The sequence below is a fragment of the Pezoporus occidentalis genome, unplaced genomic scaffold (genome assembly GCF_034315485.1).
Source record: "Pezoporus occidentalis ecotype Australia unplaced genomic scaffold, CSIRO_AGI_Poc_V1 ctg21, whole genome shotgun sequence".
Lineage (NCBI taxonomy): Eukaryota > Metazoa > Chordata > Aves > Psittaciformes > Psittacidae > Pezoporus > Pezoporus occidentalis.
The window spans coordinates 2,488,346-2,509,883 of NW_026913964.1; the positions used below are offsets into that span (position 1 = coordinate 2,488,346).

General features: G+C 40.7%; 1 protein-coding gene across 1 annotated transcript in view; it reads left to right on the top strand.

Moving 5' to 3' along the window:
- The first annotated feature begins 7 nt into the window (after positions 1–7).
- Positions 8–21,538, top strand: part of DCAF5 (DDB1 and CUL4 associated factor 5) — a 73,144-nt gene continuing 51,613 nt past the window's right edge. Inside the window, exons 1-5 of the mRNA XM_062619201.1 lie at positions 8–264; positions 10,512–10,655; positions 14,519–14,555; positions 16,119–16,258; positions 20,467–20,596. Of these exons, the coding sequence (XP_062475185.1) occupies positions 51–264; positions 10,512–10,655; positions 14,519–14,555; positions 16,119–16,258; positions 20,467–20,596 (665 nt within the window). The 5' untranslated portion in view covers positions 8–50. The remainder of the gene's footprint in view (positions 265–10,511; positions 10,656–14,518; positions 14,556–16,118; positions 16,259–20,466; positions 20,597–21,538) is intronic.

Consider the following 21,538-nt stretch of genomic DNA (forward strand, 5'->3'; position numbering starts at 1 on the left):
GGAAGGGGCGGCGGGGGAAGCGAGCGGCGGGGAGCGGCGCAGGCGGCAGCATGAAGAGGAGAGGCAGGCGGGGGGGCAGCATGCGGTCGGTGGTGGGGTTCCTGTCCCAGCGGGGCTTGGAGGGGGACCCCCTGCTCACCCAGGACTTCCAGCGGAGACGCCTGCGGGGCTGCAGGAACCTCTACAAGAAGGACCTCCTGGGCCACTTCGGCTGTGTCAATGCCATTGAATTCTCCAACAATGGAGGCCAGTGGCTGGTCTCAGGTAAAGCGAACGCTTCCCGTCCTTCGCCCCTTCCCGCCATCCCCTCCCTAGGAAGAATCTTCCTCCTCGGCCGCCCCCCCCCCGCTGCCCGGGGGGAGGGGAGCCGCGGCGCCGCTCAGAGTCGTTCCTCAAACCCGCCGGTGCCCGGGAATAGTATTTCCCAAGTAGAGATCTAAAATGGTTGACAGGTTTTAAATTCTACTGTTACTGGGAAGCCCTGGACAAAGTTTTTCGGAGAGTGTTTCCAGGGCGCTAGGGGCGGGAGCCGGGGGTGCCCTTTTATTTGACGGTTCATCTGTTTTGCCCCTTAGAAGGGGATTTTGCTATTTTGGGGGGACACGACACGGCAACGGAGGATATCAGCCCCGCAGCAGGCACTGTCGGCGGCGGTTGACATTTGTCCGCGCCGTGCCCCGGGCCTGCGCACCGGGGACTGGGAGGGTCAGCGGTGGCTGCTGGGGGGCGGGCGGCGGGACGGAGTTCACCCGAGGGAATGGGGGGGGGGGGGGAAGGTGGGCTGCGGTCCCTCCCGGCCTCGGGCAGGGAACCGGGTCGGGTTAACTGAGGGCCTGGTCACTTTGGGACCATCCCCGCATCTTGTTCTGCGGCAGGGGAATAGGGGTTTGTTTTGTTCCTCCTTCTTCCCCTTGCAGGGCGCGTTTGGAGAGGGGGGGGGTACTTCTGTAGAGATGTTTTAGGGGTTCAGGTTCTCCCTGTTGCCTGCCCGGGGCTGAGGGAGCCATGGCAGGGGGGATGCTGTCAGGTAGGAGGGAGGCGAAGCCTTGACATCAGCAGCGACACCGAGGACAGGGAAAGGCTCAGCATCCCTTCCCTCCAGCCGGGGAGGGGCTGCGGGGCTCGGTGGCAGGCTGCCTGCTTCCCCCCACCCCGGCAGCGCTTGGCGCAGGTGCCGCTTCCTCCTTCCCCGCCTCTGGGCTCGTAGGGGCGGTGGGGGAAGGAGGCAACTTCAGGCCGCGGCCTGACCGTCCTCTGCAGGCCGCGCTCTCCTCAGGCGGCTCTTAGCGACAGGCCGGGGAATCGAGGGCCTATCACGCCCGCGGCGGACCGGCGCGGCTCCCCGGAGCCCGGGCCCCGAGGGGCCGCGGCGCACCCCTCCCACCCAGCCGGGGATCCCCGCTCCTCGCTGTGAGGGGCCTGAGCCCTTCGGGGCTGTGGGGAGGGGGCTGGCAGCCCGGGAGGGGCTGCCCCTGCATAGCCGCCCCGGGGATTGCCAGGCCGCGTTGCGCCGTGCCCATTGCAGGCCGCGGGCGGAGGGGTCGTGTCCCCTCCTCCCCATGCCCTCGGGGGAAGCGGGATGGAGGGAACGGCCGACTTTCCCCTGCCCTTCCGCGGGCTGGGACTGCCGGCAGCTCTGTCCCCCGGGGCTGGGCTGCCGCGGGGTCGGCCCGTTCCGTGTCCTGTGGGCCCTCGGGGAAATTGCAGAGATCCTTGGCATAAGGCAGTGGCAGCTTTGTTGAGAGTGCTTTTTCGGTGTGCAGGAGGTTAATGGCCTGGTTAGCAGTTAGGGTGTGGAGAGTGGGCAAGAGAGTCTCGAGTTTGCTTGCCCATCCTCTCTTGGGCTGTAAGTAGCGACTGGGGCTACTGAGGAGGTGATGGGGTATGGCTGAGCAGGCTGCTTATTTACTTGCCGTGGTGTCTGGGGGAGACGGGCTCTATTGCACAAAACTATCTGTTGTAACTCCAGAAATAATGGAATTCAATAAAAAGTTATTATGGGTGTTTGATTGCCTTTAAGCAGGGGCAGAATAAAAACACCACATAAACACAGAGTGGAAGCTGATACACTGAGACCTTCCTAAATTTAACTTTCTTACCTGAAGAAGCATAAAAGTAAGTCCAGTGATTTCTAGAGTGTGTCCGTGAGGGATCCCGGTATTACTGTCAGGGATTCTTTATGTGCATATGCAACTATTGAGATGCACATCCATTTATCTTGTGAATGTACATATACATGCATATGCACGTATGTGTGTGGAAGGGAACACTTATTCATGTCTTGTAAAGTTCCCAGATGTGCTAATGTTGGCATGCTGGTTTCTGCTGGTCCTTCTTCAGTAGTAAGTAGAACTATGTACTTCTGCTTAAAAAGCGCTACAGAGAGCTCAAGTGCATTTGCTGTTGCTTTTTTATTTTCCATAAGTAATGGAAAAACCATCAGTATTTTCTGTTCTTCTTGCTCAGGAGACACTTCAGGGCTTGCCATATCATTGATGGACTTACTTATGTTGATGTCCATTCTGTAGGTAGAAGCATCAAAAGTTGAGGGCTGGAATGGACTTAATTAATTAATTCTGTCCAGTCTGCCTCAGTCAGGTAGGTGCAGTGAGGGAACGGAGGCAGATCCCCCATCAAGTGGGCATCTAAAGAAGCGTAGGTAAAAGGAAAGCTTTTCAACTATGTCCAGTTTTCAATTTTGTAACTTCTCATAAAGCTATAGAACGTTTACAGGGTAAGCTTTTTTCCCCACATATAGGAGGTAGGTGGTTCTAGAGTTCTATTGTCCTAAATGTCATGAAATTACTAGGGAGCAAGTCCAAAAAAAAAAAAAAGGCAGAGGTGGGAAGAGGATGCTTAAGTTACATGTGTTAACAGTGCACAAATTTGAGATAATTAAGAGCAGACTGCCTTAAATCTGACCTTACGTTGATGCTGTGAGAAAACGAAGTGGTGTAATTATGATAACTGTTCTTAACAAAGTTTTACATTATCTGTGACCATAAGATCTAGAATGCTTTATGTGACAGCAACAGCAGGCAGGTGCTTTGTTCTTCAGTCAAGAATAAGAAAATGTGAAACGTTTATGGATTTTCTGTTAAATTTCATGTCATTGTAAGCCTAGGCTTCATTAAAATTACACTCAAACCACTTTTTTTTTTTTTTCCAGGTTATTCTTAATACTGAAACTGAGAAATAGTAAAAGGAAAAAAGAAGTGAAAAGGAGTGCTCAGGTGAAAGATATAGGAAGGGTGTAAATTGCTTCTAATCTGAAGTTTCTAGAAGAGTTGCTTCAGACTCTTCCAAATGCAGATAAAGCCTTAGAATAGATGGCATGTGGGTCTCTCCTCCCTCAAAATAGTCAGTGTGCTGAGGTAAGGATGAGATGTTAGATGCTTCCATCTGTGCTTGTAGCAGCTAAGCGAGTTAACAGGGATATTGGAGTGTGTGAAAAGGGAGAGTGCAAGCAGTCTTTCTCAGTTGTTCAGTCTTAAGTAATATGTATATTCTTAACCTAGAGAAGTCTGCTTCAGCTAATTGACTTGTTAACAACTTAGACCTTGTTAGAGCTGTTTTAAATACAGCTGATGCAGTGCATTTGGAGTGGCTATACTGATGCTGTTTAAATGCTAGCCTGCATTTCAACATGCTAGTGCTGTTTTCATCAGTATTGGCTGGAATGCTTTCCTTAGGTATGTGTCCCACTTTTTTTTGAATGTGTCTTCCAGAAGCAAGTCTGTAAGACTAATGATTACTGTTTCAGTAAACATTTCAAACTGCTTAAACAGGGTTTACATTACAATTCCAGATAGTCTTCCTGTTAGGATTTTGGAAAGCATTTCTGTGTAGACAAGCCTCAGCAGGCCTTTTGAAAGCATGTTTGAAACTTTTTGGTATCTTCTTTAAATCTTGTATTGGCGATCACACATTTAAGAGCGAGTAATTTTGTTTCTAAACATGTTTTCAAGTAAAAAAGTTGAGGTCAACAGGTTGGGTTGGGGGCCAGTTTGTAGACTTTTGCTGTACCTGTGTGGAACTCAACAGTGTCACTTTGGAGAGGGGAGGAGAGGCAGACACTAATGTTTTGGGGCAGGAGTGCTGGAAGAAGGGACAGGAATAAGGACAAGAATTAAAGAAAAATGAGAGAAATTAAAGGAGGAGGTGAGTACTTGAGAGAAGATGTAATGTGAGAAGCAGAGAAGACCTATCTATAGAATTGACACAGGGAAAGAGGAAAGCTTAACATAAAAGAAATACATAAGTGGGCTGAAATTAGTGAAACTAGCTTCTGGATGGAGTTGAAAGATTTTGTTGTTTTTGTAACACTGTATACTAGGTGATCCTATTTTCCTGTTAATAGTTTGAGAAACATGCGACTTTTCCTGACTGGAAATTAAATTCACCATGCAATGATATGCAACTGACTTCTTCCCTCAGATAAGCCAAGCATCTACTTTTGCAATTTAAATTCTTAAAAATCATCATTACTTAGTCTGTATAATAGGCTTTCTCCCATCCTCAAGTTTGGTGGGTATATTTTCCTGTTTATTTATCTGACTGTCGCTTTTCATGCCTGCTATCTCTTACAAACATAAGTATCTTTATCAGAACCTCCCACTTTTTTTCCCCTACTTTAAGCTGCGCTTTCAAGATAACTTCTGGGAAGTACTGTAATCTGAGACTTACTTAATTCATGCATATGTTTTTTCCCTCACCAGATAATGCCAAAATCAATAGCTCTTCTATGATCATAAATTTGTAGGGCTGTAACAAAGTACTGGAAATTCATCTGTCATTTGGTTGCCATGTAAATCTGAAGGAGTATGAGCATAAACAGGGGAATTTAGCAAAGGTGGTGGAATATTAGTTCTAAAGTAAGAGGATTGCGTATCAAATATTTTAAAGAGGGGCAGTCGTGATTTTGGTCTCTTTGTACCAAGCAGAATTCTGTATGAGGAGGGATCTTGGGTCCAGTTACTACTCAATGTTTTCATTAGTGCCTGAGAAACTATAATATCTAAAGGTGATACCAGGGTTTAAAGTTAACTAAGAGACATTACTTGGGGAAAAATGTCATGTGATTTGCTAGGAACAAGTGCCAACTGCAGCACATGAATGAAAGTGGACAACTCTACAATTACAGTATGGAGACTAGAGACCATAGTCGTGTAGGAGAGTATTCAAATGTGATAGTAGATATCAATGTAAGTATCATCCACCGTGATAAACCCTGGTTTATTTGGTGTTGTCAGGGCCTCAGATGGGGCACTGTGCTTGATTTTGGTCACTTTGAGAAGATGTGGCCAAACTTGAGATAGTTCAGAAAAGGGTGTGATGGAATAGGGAGGGAGAGGTCCTTTGACAGTTGATTTTCTGTCGGGTCAGCTTCAACCTACTTGCCTGCTGGCTGCTTCACCACTGAATTCAGTGGGAGAAGTAGCAGGAGCACATGGCAAGGGGGAGTGGGATTATATGTAACATCAAACTGCACCTTGGGGCTGCATATTCAGTTAATCTGCCTAATGGAAAGGATAACAAAGCACTGAAATAGGCTGCCTAAGGAGGGTGTGGTGATATTTTTTTACAGAAGAACAGCTAGATACCTACCTACTGGGAATAATTCTGACACAGTCTGGCCTTTTGTCCATGTCAGCTGAGTGATCAACACATTGAAATACTGTCCAATCCCACTTTTTGTGCAACTTCTTGAGTAGATACAAGCAGTAAGATTAATCTTTTATGATATGATGTAGAAGTGTTGCCCACTTGCCATGTAGGTTCTTCAGTGACTGGGCCTCATATATGGAAGACAAAGAAGAGAGAGTAGTGGTCTTAGCATTTTCCATGATCAGCAAGGTTAATGCACTTTAAAACTGTGGTTTTAAAGTCCTGACTGGTATGATGTTGAAGTGCTTCTGTTAGCACATGAGAGCTAAAGCGCATTTAGTGAGCTATGCAGACACTGTTTAGAGTAGATTTTTTTTTATTTTTGCAGCGGTATGTTCTGGACCCCTTTGAATCATTTTAGGACTAATAAGAACAGTTCTGAACTACAGGTAGGGCACTGTTACTGTTAGGTAGACTCTTCTTCCAAATTGAATTGTATATAAATTTAGTAGTTACCTGTTTAGAAGGTATCCAGATCAGTAAACTTTTTGTTTGTTTGTTTGTTTATTTTTTGAAGAACTCTTACAAAAAACGGGCAAAACTAGAATGCTTTAGTTTGGGAACTGTGGAGGCAGTAACCTGTTCATGCAGAAATAAGCTATGCTGAGTCATTTGGGACCTTTTCAGTTTTCTAGAACAGGCACTTTCTACCTATAGTGTTTGTCTACACTACTTTAAAACAAAACAAAAGAAAGTATGGGGGGGGCAGCCTCCCCTTTTTTTTTTTTTTTTAACACACTCTCCTCCTCCCCCCCATGTTGGGGTATGCACAAGCCATTCTGAAGTGGGCAAAACATAAAGATGAGGCATTTTAAATTATTCTGGGAGATCCACTTTGTGTCCATGGGAGCTAGAAGATTGTCAAAGGTGAACACAAAGTGTTTGTCTACTTAAGAATCTATTTCTGGATAGCTATCCCAAGATTTGAAATGCAAGTTTTCTTTTTAGCTGTTATATATCTTCTGTGTACAATTCCTTAATCTTCCTCTGTCTCTCATCAAAATTAGGCAGAAGACCCAAAGCATTAACAAAGTATTCCAGTGACTTGGGGAAGGGAAGAAATGTGTTTTTAAGTAATATTTGTCCATGTGCACTTGTAAAAAAAAAAAAAAAAAAAAACAAACCCAAAACACAAAAAAAACCCGAAACAAACAACAACAACAAAACCCAGAAAACAAAAAAAAAAAAACCCTCAAACAAAAAAAACACACAAAACAAAACTCCCTGCAAAACCAAACAAACAGAAAATTGGAATAGTGCTCTTCTGTACGTACACCAAGAGTCCCATGAGAATGTGATGGTGATAAAATTTCCAGCCTCTCTGACCACAGATACTTCTTTGGCCTAATTCTCTTCCTGTCTAGCTTTGATTTTGAGCATAGAAGCAGGTTTGACCCATAATGAGTGCTGAAGTACTTGACTAATTAGATCTTATAAAGTGTGGTTTTCTTCTGAAAAGTAACCATAGAATGGCATTGTGTGATTCTTAGATGAGTCACACAAACTTTTGCTTTTCAAATTGTCAGAATCAGCAAAACAGGATGGAAGTGAAGCTGCTTCCACTTTGTAGATGTCAAATTTATTACTTCTGACACCATGAACTGCAAAATTACAAATTTAAGACTTTGTGGGACTTCAGTTTCTAGAAAATCTACGTATGGAGCCTTGGTGGCTGAGGTATTTTTCATATGAGGCCATAATTCTAGGTTTACCAGATGCATAGTAAACCTGTTGCTGTAAATACATACTCTGTCATGTCAGGAACATACCCTTACCGTACACAGTTACTCTCTTTGCAAGAGCATTGTGAAGTCATCACAAGTTTGTGCAGTGGATATAGTGCTTTTTGAAAAGTGTTGAGTGGCTTCAGCTTCGCATGTTGTAGCACAATAAATCCAGCATAAATTCAAAGCATCTTAATTTGTATTCACTGATCAGCTGTACAAAACAAATACAAATAGGCCTAGAGTTTCCTATAATTCTCAGACTTACATTGCATAATGTGCATGCTCTTTGTGTCTCATGAGTCGTGGTACCTTTTAATGGAGTGTAAAAGCTCTATATAGTCACATTTTCTTTGCTGTCTCCCTGTGTACCTGTCCATACATGTCTGCCTCCCTTCTTTCTTCCTTCTTACTCCAAGAGTCAGGTTTTGGTAGGGGAAGCTGCATTTGCTGTTTTGCACCTCTCCTGGTTTCAATCACATAAGACTTGCTTTTTCTTAGGTATTATTTGCCTGTGACTTAACACTTGTTCTCTTGTGTGAGGATGTAGAAGTGGCAGATTGTTTCCACCACAAATCCTCCTTTGTGGCTGGACTCATTAGTAAGACTTTATTTCTTGTGGATCTGGCCTTTAAGTCGGCAATATTTTTGGAGAAGCTGAATTGGAGTTAGAAGGGGAGACACTTCCATCCCAGTTAACATTACCATTTTATTAAACTTCTCTATTTCAGTGGAGTATAAGAATAAAACTAAGGCATGAAATGGGGGTGTAGAAGTTCTCAAAGACAAGTGTGTGCGAGACAATACATAGATTGAGAAGGGACAGAATTGTGTGAGTGTGGGGAGCATTTAAAAGACCTAAAAAGGCAAACATACTTCTCAGACTGCTGTAGTGTTGGATATGCAATAGTGTGGCCCTTTCTGCCAAAATCTCATGGAGATCTACGTGTCTGGGAAGAGAGGGACATTTGGATTCAGTAGGAAGGGTTGTTTCTAAGCTGGAGGAAGAGGAAATGGGCACTCAGGTATAGAAACTTGCAAAAAAGCAGGTAGTTGCAGAACTTCCGATGCTGTCAAAGACTTTTCTGCACAGGTTGCAGTTTATCTTGCTACAGTAATGTTTGTTGTCTTTGGATATCTTCATTATTTTTGTTCATATCTGGACTAAATGGGTAGTGGAAGTGAATGAGTTTGCTATCAAAGTGAGACACCTAGATGGCTGTGCTATCAGGTAGGAAGTTGTGTAGACTTACTACAACGGTTTTGCAGATTGGTTTGCTATGGTAACATCAGCCGTATGATACTATATTTTGCCCCAGAGTGTCTTTTACAGAAGCCTTGAAGAACAATAAATGTAGTCTGTAGTGGCATTGTTGGTGTTCACCAGCCTTGAATGTTGCTTGTTTGCCAGGTAATGATATCTTTAAGACCTGGCTGTTGACGGCTTTAGAAAGAAACCGCTTTAAGTATGACAATCTTTTCTTTATTTTAGCATGACAAACATGGTCATATGTTTCAGCACTCATGTATTTCCATGTCTTATTACTGCATCACTAAGGTGCAAGTACAGCTTCCCTGTTTCTAGACAGAAAGGAATCAAAGCTCCCATCAGTTTAGTTGACCATAAATTACTGGGAGTTTTTCTGGAGCCATTGCATTTGACTCTTAGTCCCAGCAGTTATCAAACGCATCACAAATCTTCTTATCATGTATTCGTGTTTGCTCTGTAAAGCACAAAATCAGGAGGAGGAATACACAATTTCATGGAGCATGGGTAGGCATAACATGCAGCTGTACTGTCTATCAAAGTGATTGTCATAAAATCTGTTAGGAAACTTAAAGGCTGGGAAACCGTTAACTTTAAGGGTGTTTGACATAACTCAGTTCTATGGGAAAACTTCATAGCATCACATGATGTGAAAAGTTTTAAGAAATCTAATTAACGGTAATTTTTTTTATTTATGCATTTACCTCTTCTTGAAGTAAACCTCAGAGCAATTAATTTCAGGTTCCTTTTGTCTCTATTTCATGTCTGTTTTCCTTCTCGATGGCAGCTCGGAAGGTGCCGAGTTTATGCTTTCAGTTTAGCATAGAGGCAGTAAAATGTTTTCACTGAAATTAGTATGTTTCTAGTGGCGCTTTCAACTTCTGATGCCGTTCTCTTTAGTTTCTGATTAAACACAGGCACAAAAAATATTTTGAGTCTGACTTGAAGAAGCTTTACTCAGATTTTTATAGGCATCCAGATTGATGCTGAATGCTGTCCAGTACAGTTGTATCTTGATTTTTCTCTTTGTAATAAAAAGTGCTTAATGCAATTGAACCATGAAGAGAGTCTAATATTTATTTTATATCTGATTGTTTACCAGACAGAAAGAGGCACTTAAATATTATTTGTGCATAGAGCTCTGACCTGAGAACTGTGCCTAGGCAAGCAACTAGAAGTAGTACAGCAAGCTGTAAAGCAGGAGAGAATTGAACTTCTTTTCCCCAGTTATTTGCTTTGTTGGGAGTTCACTTTAGAAATGTCTGTCTTAACCTTTACAAATCTGGAAGCACGACAACTGCACACTGACAACTTCTGAATGCTTAAGTAAAATCTTTTTATGGCCACATGTCAGTCCTGTAGCCAACATATGCTGTGATGGCTTTGTAGATTGCTAGAGGAAGTACAGTTGTCAGTGAGAGGGGGAGAAAAAGTTCCTGTTTTATGAATAACATAGGAGATGCTGGCTACAATGATTTGGTGTAGAAGCATTTTGCCAGCATGCATATGTTAATTTGGCATGTAATTCATGTACAGCTTGCCACAGAATTGTACAGACCGGTAAAATATCCAGGTTGCTACAGGTTATCACTGTGTGTTGGCAGAATGGCAACTGTTTAATCCAGATTTGGCCTGGCGATTCCTGTTTTGGTTAATATTAATTGAATACCTGACTGCATGGCATCTTGATGTAAATGCGCGTCTGTATGTTCAAACCCTTGTGAGGTGTAAGTTTTTTTTAATGCTAATTAGGGTTTCAGCAAAGCCTTTTATGAATAATGGCAAAGTAGCTTGTCTGTCATCAGTTTACACATGGTTCAGGCAGTCATGTGCATTTCCTTTCTTTCTTCTAGGAGGGGATGACCGCCGAGTCTTACTTTGGCATATGGAAGAAGCCATCCACTCAAGAGTCAAACCAGTCCAGCTGAAAGGGGAGCATCACTCTAATATCTTCTGCCTGGCTTTCAACAGTGGCAATACAAAAGTGTTCTCTGGAGGTAAGGAAGGAAGAGCACGCTGATTTCAAAGGAGTTTGCATTGTGAATGCCTTTGAGTAGAAGCCCTGAGTGAGATCCTGCCCCATGTGAAAGGTCCATAGTCCCCTAAGGATCTGAAAGTGTCCTTAATCAGCAGCTGAAGGCTCTTTGGGAGCAGGGAATTCTTTAGCTAGCACATTTTCAACCTTGTCATGCTTCCCTTTTCCAAACCCTGGTGTAAGTGCATCATGTCTTGAGTTATCATGAGAATCCTGGGTCCAGTCTGCTCTTGTGCAACAGACTGTGAAACATTGTCTTTGACTATTCTGTCTTATCTGTGCTGAGAACAGACCCTTGCATCCTCTCTGGCACTCAAGCCTGATGCTTAAAAATCTCTGCTGCTTGTAGCTGATTTTAATGCACCCATAGATGGCTAAGGAAGGGCTGTTGCCATATATTAGTGGATCATTTTTTTATCAGACCTCATTTCTGTCCTCACTAGGTAAGTGTCTGTCTTTCAGAACTGTTGGCACATTGGGCTCTGATTTGCCTTGTTATTTATCTTTTTAAATATAAACCCACTTTTTACTAGAAAACTTAATTCAGTTCATTTCATTGCTTGGTTTTCAATGTTGTGTTAAAACTGTAACATCCCTTTGGAAAAAAGGCATGACAGAGCTTAAGATGGTGTCAGATTTTAAGGATGAAATGATAGATACACTTCTCAAGTGGAGAAAACCCTAAAAATGTAAAATAGTGATGCCTATCATCTGATTTTAGGGGTTGCTGTCTCTTTTATGAGAAAGACAGCAATCCACACTTCTTCAGAATGAGTGTATCTGCATGAGTGATTCCAATGAAATTTTGGGCTGGAGTCTGTTTTACTTTAGTTTGAATTCAGACAAATGGAACCTTGCATGAATATTCAAGGAATGAACTATGCCAAGTTTTGCTGCACCCACTGTAATGGTATTTTCTTATTTCTAACTTAACCCTCTAATATTGGGCCCTGCTGTCAGTGGCTACTGTTTTCACAGGGAGGGCAGCAGTGTGGTTTGGTTGTACCTTGCCACTGCAGTGAAAGATGTACGTCATTGATTATGGTGGATTTTTGCTAACATGCCAGGTTAGATGAGCTGTGACAGCTGATGCACAGACAGACTGGCCGTTCTCATCTCTTTTTTCCTCCTCCAGTTTGCATAAATACACTATGCCTCTGCCAGAAATTATTTCCACTGGAGGAGTCAGGAACTCTTTCAGCTGCTCCACCAAGATTCACAGAGCTCGTCTACAAGGGCTGTGAGTCTGACTCTTGGATCCCATGTAAAGAGTCATTTTGCTGCATGGCCTAGATGTACCATCTGTTTTATCTCTGTCAGTAAAATGGGACTAACTATATTTATTCACTCAGCAGTGTTCTGGGAGATTCTTAAAAGGTCTGAAAGAATTGTGGGTCCTAAGATCTGTTGGTTGTCACTGCCACCCTGTACTGAAATTTGAGTTGTATTCGAATCATGGAAGTTAGAATACTGTAAAAAAATCCCTAAGTGTTAAGAGTATGGAAAGTAGCACAAGGCAAAGAGAACTCAATTAATTCTTTAAATAAAGCTGCCAACAACTGATGACAGGATCTGACGACCTTTCCTTTAAAGCAGCTCTTGATAGCAGAGGAGAGAGGATTTTCCACTTCAGTACATACTGGATTGTATCCAAGGAATTTCAGAGCTCTTTGATTTGAAGGACCGCATGTGTAGCATGTACCACATGTAGCCATTATGAAAATGGAAGGTACTGAGTGGACAGTGTTTTGCACATAATTTCTAGAGAAAAACCTGTCTCAAGATACCAAAGGACTTCCCATCCCTGAAGAACAGTGTTGCCCTTCTCTGTTTACACAGTAGGGCGGCATTTGAAACAAAAGATCCCTTCTGTCCCCTCTTAGTAAACTTCATGGACTTTGTTGTTGTTGTTTTTGCATTTAATGTTAAGTGTATGAAAAGCTGAAATAACCTACAGGGGACTGACTGTGTTTCTGTGGAGGCCTGATGTGACAGATAGGAGGTTTAGGCCACCTAAACTATGCTCCTATCTCTCTGCTCTGTAGTATTTCATCCTCACAGGTATAATAGAATGACAGATACTTGTTCTTTCTGGTCATCATGATTGCAGTTACAAAAATGAGAGATTATAAATGGAAAGAGTCACACGTACAATTACAGTTATTCTCAGTGAAGAACACACTCTCCTGTGTTAAACATTCTTAATGGGAACCCTGTGCTGAAGAGCAGTGACATTTTCTGCAAGAATAAATCCTTACCAGAAGCAACCAAGCAGTTTGTGGTTAGATTTTTGTCACCACCTTCTCCAACACACAGAACAAGAGAGAAGCAGTGGTTGTTCTACACACCCCCTCCTTTCATTCTTTCTTTTCCATTTTGGAGCTTGCAGTAGAAGGGAAGGTTGATCCCATGATGATGAGAGGCCTGAAGCCAGCCATCTAGAATGATTCTTGTGTTCATCCTGCATAAAGAGTGAGGAACAGGAGTTCCTCACTCTCTACACAGTTTCCTCAGCTGGGGGAAATTTTGTCACTGGAGAAACTAGGCTACATTTTTCACTGGTGAAATATGTAGGCACTAGAGTAGTTTTACTAGGTAGAAACCTCACCTTTAATGCATAATGGGCAGTTTCCATTGCAATTAATGATGAAAGGACACTTGCACATAAGTGACTTGTTTATTGCACCATGGAAAAGATGAGCTACTGCAGTAATTTAAGGCTGGCACGATTTAACTAGGACCCTGTGCAAAGAGCAAGTGGATGTAGAAGAATCTCACACCTCATTAGTCAAAGAGAAACTTTCTCATATTTCTTCTATTGGGACAGAATATGATTGAAATGTGTATGAGATGCATGAGAACTGAGTCAACTGAGCACTTAAGAATCATAACATGAAATCTTGCTCTTTATGAACCTCTGGCTTTGGTGTATGTTAAGAAGGCTTCACAACTTAATATAACAACTACAAAGACATACTGAACATAAAAATAGGACTTTGTGGCTTTCTGTTTTGTTTTCCTTTTTTTCCCGTTTGATTTAAATATAAATGTGTGTCTCTTTAAATATTTCTAAAGAGGAGGTGCCAAGTTGGATAAATTAATATTCAGCGCAGAGACTAAAGAAATATTCTATTGCTGATGTTTGAAAAACACTGCATGAGCCAGTGAAACTACTTTGTAGCTGTGACCTTCTTAGTCTACATGCATGTGGTTCATTTCCATTGAATTCAATGGATGTGATCAAAGAAAAGTGACCTGATTGTCTGGTTACTTGGCTTGTTTTTTGTTAGTACAAAAGAAATTATGTTGGCAGTCACGTTCATGCCTTCTTAGTGGTTGCAAAACCCTGAATGCTGACAGTGTGTATTGGTGGCAGTTGTGCTGGGAGCCCAGTGCATTTTGCTTATGGCATCTCTTTTTGCCATCATCTTCTTATGGAGCATCCTCTGAGCAGGAAGAAAGATGTGTTCACATGCAAATTAAAGGTGTTCTGCTGCTTGATATGATACTCTATTTACTGTATATGTCCCAGACCTCAAGCTCAAGCTGAACAAAGAATGGTCAGTAACAGTTAAGCAGAATTATTTGTTGAGTAGTACCAGATGGAATGAATTGGTGCATTTGATCATGACTGAAAGTGTCACATGGAGCCTTTCACATAACTGAGCAAAGGGGCTGACAGCTTGGCAAGTGAACTGGTCTCTCTGCTTCAGTTTTGTTTTTTGAAATGGAAAATAAAAAGTATTCATTGTGTTTGTTTTGTTTTCACTGTAATGCTTCTAACCACTGAAACATGATGTTAAGTGTTTATATTTCTGTTTTTAGGCAATGATGAGCAAGTTATACTCCATGATGTTGAAAGGTAAATACACAGTTTGTGTTTCCACTGTTTCAAGAGCTCCCTTAATGTCAACTCATTGGAGGCACTTCTTAAATTAATGTTCTGGGAGAGGAACAGTGTTTTAATTCTGAAACATGCTTTTTATTTATCTGAATTAATATCTGTAATGAACTATTCCCCATCATCCCTTTGTTGGTTTTGTTTTTTTTGTCAGCATTTGCGTTCTGCTTCATTTTGACTTTGGTAAAGAGAATGGTTATTAAATACATATGCTCTCCTACAGGCATCATAGTAGGTTCTGAGTAGATACAGAGCCAGATTATTCTGGCACATATGCAAGTATTGTGGCACATACGGGGTTTTTATTTTGTTTTTCGAAACACTCACATGACTTGTATTTAAGATTTGTATTGTTATTGGAGAAAATGACTTAGCCTGTGTAACTTTTAAAAGCTGCCTGATTCTCCACATTTTTGTGAAGTATATTTATTTTGATACTTTTTACTGAAACTGAAAAGCAGTTGGGAGTTAGGCTTTGTGGTGCTACATCAAAATTAGGCTGTTAGTCAAAATATAATTAATACAGTAGTGGTAATGTATGAGACTGGAGTTCTCTGGATATCATGTATTTTGTGCTTACTGCTTTTGAAGTGGAAAAACCATAAAATTAAAATTTTGCTCTGTACCAGTAACTTCAACATATTTAAGCAATGACCATTTAAATAGCATGAACTCAAGAAAATCCAGTACAAAGAAAAAGCAGGAAAGGTGGAGGAAGAGATATATGTAACAGCAGAGAAATATAAAGCCTTAGATGTTTCTGATTTGCCTGAATGCTTGTTAACATAATTTAGATTAATTTATTGCTAAGTTAGTACAAAGCCTTTTGCATTGAATTGTTCGTACAGCGTACCATATGCCTTCCATCATAGCTTATCTACTTGTATAAATTGTACATGAGAGCTGAGCAAAAGTAACTTAGTCTTAATCTTCTAATGCTTTCTTAGGTATATTATGTTGTTTGCTTAGTGCTGTGTCTTGCTTAGATGTTTTAACGTCTTTTTTTTATTTGTATGTATTTTTAATGTGCTTTTGTTATCAGGGTGAGGGTTTTTTTCAGGTGTGCTAATGTACAGAATTCATTCCTCTAAGGCTCTATGTGTGATCTTCTGAAAGAAACCTTGCTGGTCTGACATGCTGAATTTTGATTAATTTCTATAGAAGAAAGTTAAGACTGAATTCTTGAATCATAACACTTGGTCTAGCAACTGGTTTTTTTCATACTTTTAAATGACTTTTTCTGTTACTACCTTTTTGGCCTTTCTGTTAGTCGGTCCATGAGACAGAAGTAGGTCTGTCACGAAGTGCATCAGTTGCTGTATGGGGAAAACAGCAATTTTAGGTAGGATGTCTTTGTGGAGTTTCCATGAGAGATTCTGTACAAAATGTATTCTCAAGAAATAAAGCAATCCCAGAATCATCTGTCTGTCTTAGTATTGCTGGTAAATACAGCTGTAAATACTTTGCTTTTTAAAACAACAGTAAAAGAGGGAAGAATAATAATATTGTGTGTCTCTTCTCCAGCACTGAGACCTTGGATGTGTTTGCCCATGAAGATGCAGTATATGGTCTTTCAGTAAGCCCAGTAAATGACAACATCTTTGCTAGTTCATCAGATGATGGCCGGGTTCTTATCTGGGACATCCGAGAGTCTTCCCACGGAGGTGAGATCTCTAGATGGAAAATATTACTGATTGAGGAAGAATTTGAGCAAGGCAGGGAAGGGAAAAGTTAATATTTTTCTGGGACAGTCAAGATAGGGAGTGTTGGAGAAGAGTGAAAGTGAGGCATAATTCTTGTGGCCGGCTGTAGGCAAGCCCTGGTTTTTACAGTTCGGTGTTAATGCCTTAACTGAATTCTTGAAGTACCAGCATAGAACTAGCAGGCTAGCATAGAACTTGGTATAAATAAATTTTAATTTGAATAAAGATGCAGTAGAGGATATGTTTCTTCAGAAAAAAATATCTTGCTAACCTTGAATTAGGAATGTGGATTTTTTTTGTTGTTGTTTTGGGGATATGTATCTTGGGATAAAAAACTTTGAATGTTTAGAAAGAAGTTATTTTGATCTGAATAATTTTCCAAAGCTATTTATATACTTCCCTGTGACACTGAGAATTGTTCTTATGTATGATGTTTTCTGGTTTTATGGAACTTAGAGCCCTTACGTGATAACAGGGAAGTTGAATTATTACTTCAATCTTTGTTTTCTAAACCAGAATAGAATACTGTTGATTTATATAGCAAACCTGCAGCTTCTCAAAACACTGAAATCTGTTTTTACAGCTGCAGTTTTAAGGCTTAATAATCTTTATTTAGAATTGTAGCTACATAAATTTAGAGAGGAATACTTCAGTAATTGAATTTAAGTATATGAATACTTCAGTTATAGTTCAGAAAATGAAGTAGTGAGTTTACCCCATCCTAAAGAACACAAAGCTGAGAATTTAAAACTGAGCACTCTGCAGGAGTACAGAATCTGTTTCTCTTCCCTCATAGGTAAAATATTTATGTTTGGTTGGGATTTTTGTTGTTTGTTGGGGTTTTTTTTCCTTCTAAACTGATTAAATGCAATTGCCTCAACTTATAGTTTCCACTGGTCTTACAGGAAAATTATTTCTGGCACTGAAATCCAGCTTATGTATATTGTAGGAATTTGTACACATTTGTTGTTGGGCCAGAGTTGCTGTTTAACTGAATTAGCTTTCTCCATACCTCATGAATTTCATAAATTTTCTAGGCTGTGATTCTGTCTGTTTTTGACTGGGAAATGAAAGGGGAAACAAGACATTCTTTATAGTCTCACAGGAGTCTTTTAGACCCACTTGTATCATGAGGGCTTTATTGAATGTGAGTAAGCAGAATTAGGTCTTTCTTGGTAAGCCCCATCAGAATACTCAGAGTAGATTGCTTACTGATGCCCTTCCTACCCCAGGCATATTGCCTTTGTAAAACTAAAAATGAAATGTACTACCACAGCATTCAGTTTTCAGTAGTCTGGTTCTTAATGTGAGTCTGAATTTCTTGTGCAATTGTGATATCTCTTTCCTATCTGATACTTTTGTTAAATTTTGTTTCATGATGTTGAAACATTCTGCAAAATAATGCACATAGTATGTGTAAATCACAGATTTTAATAAAAATATCTATAATGTCTCTTCCTTTGAGAAACTCATTAATAACCCCCTTCTTGCTCAGAAGTCCCTTACTAGCACAGTAAACTCTGATCTTTGCTTTGGCCAGTTTCTTACCCCATGTAACTCTCTTTGCTATTCCCAACTGCCTGTCGCTAAACTTGATACTACACCAGATGTGAATTTAGTCATCATTTGAGTTACTACTTTTCCTCTGTATAAAAGGTTGGTTACTTTATCAGAGAAAGAGTTCAAATTAGTCTCATGTGACTAATTTACCTTTGGTAAAGGTAAATTTACCAAGTGTCACTTCATCCCAATTTTTCTGTTTTCAAAATATCCAGGTGATAAGAGCACACGCTGATATGGCTTCCAAATTAGAAATGGCTCCTTTGTTACCTTCTGAACTCTATACCATAAAGATCTGTCTCTGTTAGGAGAGCTACCTGTTGCTGACAATGGATGTCAGTCGTTGGTAGAACTGGATGCTTAAATGCATCCATATGAAGCTGCTCAGTATCCAGTCTGATCTGTGTTTCTGCATTTGTACAAAATCAGGTTTGTCCTTCTTTGTGAGTCATAGTTAAATCTTCCTACTGCTTTTACTGTTTCTGAGACTTTGAATGAGAAGGCTGCACCAGTGAAAATGGAGTGAAGTATACATTTGGGGCTTTTTTGGAGTAGTGTGTTAGGTTGTTTGAATATTAAATAAAGGGCTTTCGCATGCTTATATAGGGGTCCTGTGCCAGCATTTATATGTAAGCTCTGCCAATGTTTACTGCAGGGTAATGCTGTCACTGGGGTAATCCCCGAGCCTGAAATGGTATTTTCATGGGAATAGGCACTGTGCCTGCTGGTGTGAGTATAGTTGGTTACCCCTGAGTGGCCAGCTCATTAAAATCGTACAAATAACCTCCTAGTTACTTTTGAAATAGTGCATTAAAAGAAGCTGGAAAAGGGAGTCTCATTCCCCTTCTGTTTCTCCCTGGCTTTTGCTTCTGATTGATTTTATGCAGTAATTTTTATAAACCCATTTTTAATTTCTACTAGAGATGGTGTTGAGCTTCTCCATTGATAAACAGTTACATACTCTAGAGTGCAAGAGCTATAATTGTGAATGAGCATAAAGAACAATAAAAAAGTAATCCCCCTATCTTTCATTGAAGTGTCTGAGTGCTCATTAGTTTAGCTCCTGTAATCTGTCTTTGACAGGCTGAATGGCAACTTTTGATATCTTAGAGGAAAACTGTGGGACCAGACCAGGCTATTTATACTAAAGTGTGAAGGAAAACAGCGGTAATTAGTGACATTGATTTGACTAAACATAAATATACAAATTAAAAGTTTGTTTTAAAAACTAACTCCTTTATTTGGGATTCTGATGTTTGTCTCTCTACTCAGCTAATGCAGGCCATTGCTTCTCAGTGGGGGCTGCCATTTTAATAACACAGCCTTTTATGTACCAGCAGGGATTTTATTTGATGATGGAAATGTATAAGGTCAGTTTTGGTGCTAAACCCAATTTGGAGCTGCTGGCAGACCAACAACAGTCTTTAAGCCGTTGGCCAGGCTGGTAGAACAAAAGTTTGCTACTGTATTTTCTTTTACCTTTGCCTTCCATGGTAATTGAGAGCACAAGGGACCTTCAGCCATGGTCAGACACCTTTGTTTTGATCACTGTCAAATGAACACTAAAAAGCGAAAGTCCCTGTGTCAAAAAGCTGGTAATGGAGCATAAGTGGAGAGTACAGATGGGGCAGGACAAGTGAATATTAATTCTGTCTCAGTTGCTTGATGGACATAGTTTCAGAAGGGAATTTAGGAGTGTTGTCTGTTTTAATCATGTTTATGTTTTAATAAGGGATACAAGGAAGGAAAATAAAGTACCACTGGAAGTGCTTGTGGAGCCAGAGGTGCCTGGACACAGTAGCTCAAATAAGGGCAGTAAGAGAGTCTCCCAGGCACATGAGCAACACAGTGGTTGCATCAAAGCAAACTAAATTGAAAAGTCTGGCCTAATCCCTGGCTCAAAGTAGGCATCGATTCTGGTTTCTTAGTTGAGTGAAAGGTAGTTGCGCACCAAAGGATATATACATAGCAAAGAGAATTAGACTGTGTCTAAAGCCTTAAAAATAGCAGAAAGATACAGAGAAGGATGACAGATTTGAGGCTTTTTCCCATTCTTTATGGAGAGAGTGTTTAAGAGGTAGCAGGCCTCTTTTTCCCTATGGTAGGCAGCTTTGAGCTGAGTTCCATACAAACTTGCTTAACTTTTTGTAATACTATTCTTCCATATAAGCAATTGCTGTTACATTTACAGTTTGGGTGATCATCAATGGCTGTGGAAGTTTCCAGACATACATAAACTAGGAGGCTTTCAGAAGCCCCCCTGTGCATAGTCCTTATTAGATGATCATTTAGTCATGAACCTTAAGAAGATTCAAATACTTAGTCTTTGAGTGGCTAGGTCTAAACTCTGGTAACCTTCCATAAGCAAAATGGTGTTTTGAAATACAGTGTTTGGCTTTTACCATATTTAGACAAAGTTAATGTATGTGGGTGGATTTTAAAACCTCAGGTTTTATATTGCTTCGGATGTGTCAGCTTGAGAAATGGTTTGAACATGTCTCTGTATCTTCAGATCTTGTTATGCTGTTTCCTTATTAAGCTGCCAAACTCATTACATTGAACAGTTGTATCCATTCTTCTTATGTATGAATTCTCAATTTTTTCAACAGAGCCCTTCTGCTTGGCACACTACCCGTCAGCCTTTCACAGTGTGATGTTTAATCCAGTAGAACCCAGATTACTGGCTACTGCCAACTCTAAGGAAGGTGTAGGACTCTGGGATATTCGTAAACCACAGAGGTATGATCTGGCTGTCCTTGTCTTATGCTGTTCTATCTCTTTCCCTTGAGAGATGGTGGTATACTACTGTCTGTCTCTTTCTTTCTATTTTTTTTTTCTCCTTAAATTCAGAACATGTGATGATAAGAAAAAATGCAGACCAAAGTTAGCAGCAATGTTAGTAGAGCTGAATTGAATTATTTTGCATAATTAATTTTCTTTTTCATACATAAACCCTAATTTTATTTAAAATGGGGCTAGATCTTCAATGTTTAAGGTAAGTGATTTTTTGGAAGCCTGCCTGGCCTCACCACTGCAGATTAACTTGAATTGTTGTGTCAAGTTCTCATCATTATATTTCGCACTGGCTTGCTGGAATAAACTGTGATGGGCACTGCCTGGTTTACAGTCTGTTTTTTTTCTACCCAGCTCGGTTTTCAGTGGCTGATTTGAGACTGTGGTCAAGGCAGCTTTATACTCAGTGCTTAAGAGTTTTATATGACTTTATATAACCTAGGAAATCAGTACAGCTGCATAATGTGCTTCCAGATTTGCACAGGTTTTTAAACAAATGAAAAGAAGAAAATAAGTTTGCATCATGAAGTGTGATTAGACTGGGTCTAAAGTGGAAGTGTGCAATGTCTGATACCAGAGTTTGGCATGCATGAGAGATTAAGCTTCTGCTGAAGTATTTTTACAGTCTCTCAGATTTTGGAAGTAATTTCCTTTTTAATTGTAACAATCAAAAAATAAATGGAGCACTTCAAGTAAATGTTCCCCCCACCTGTCCCCCGCCCCCTTTTGTGTTTACAAGTTTCTGGTTACTAGTCTAAGCATAGAAAGGATCGTTTCAGAAAAGTTAAAAGAAGGGAAGATAGGTAGTAGTTGTTTTATGCTGCAGTGGCCTTGGCTATTTAAAAATCTTCTATAGCATAAGAACCAGAGGAAACTACTTCAGGTTGC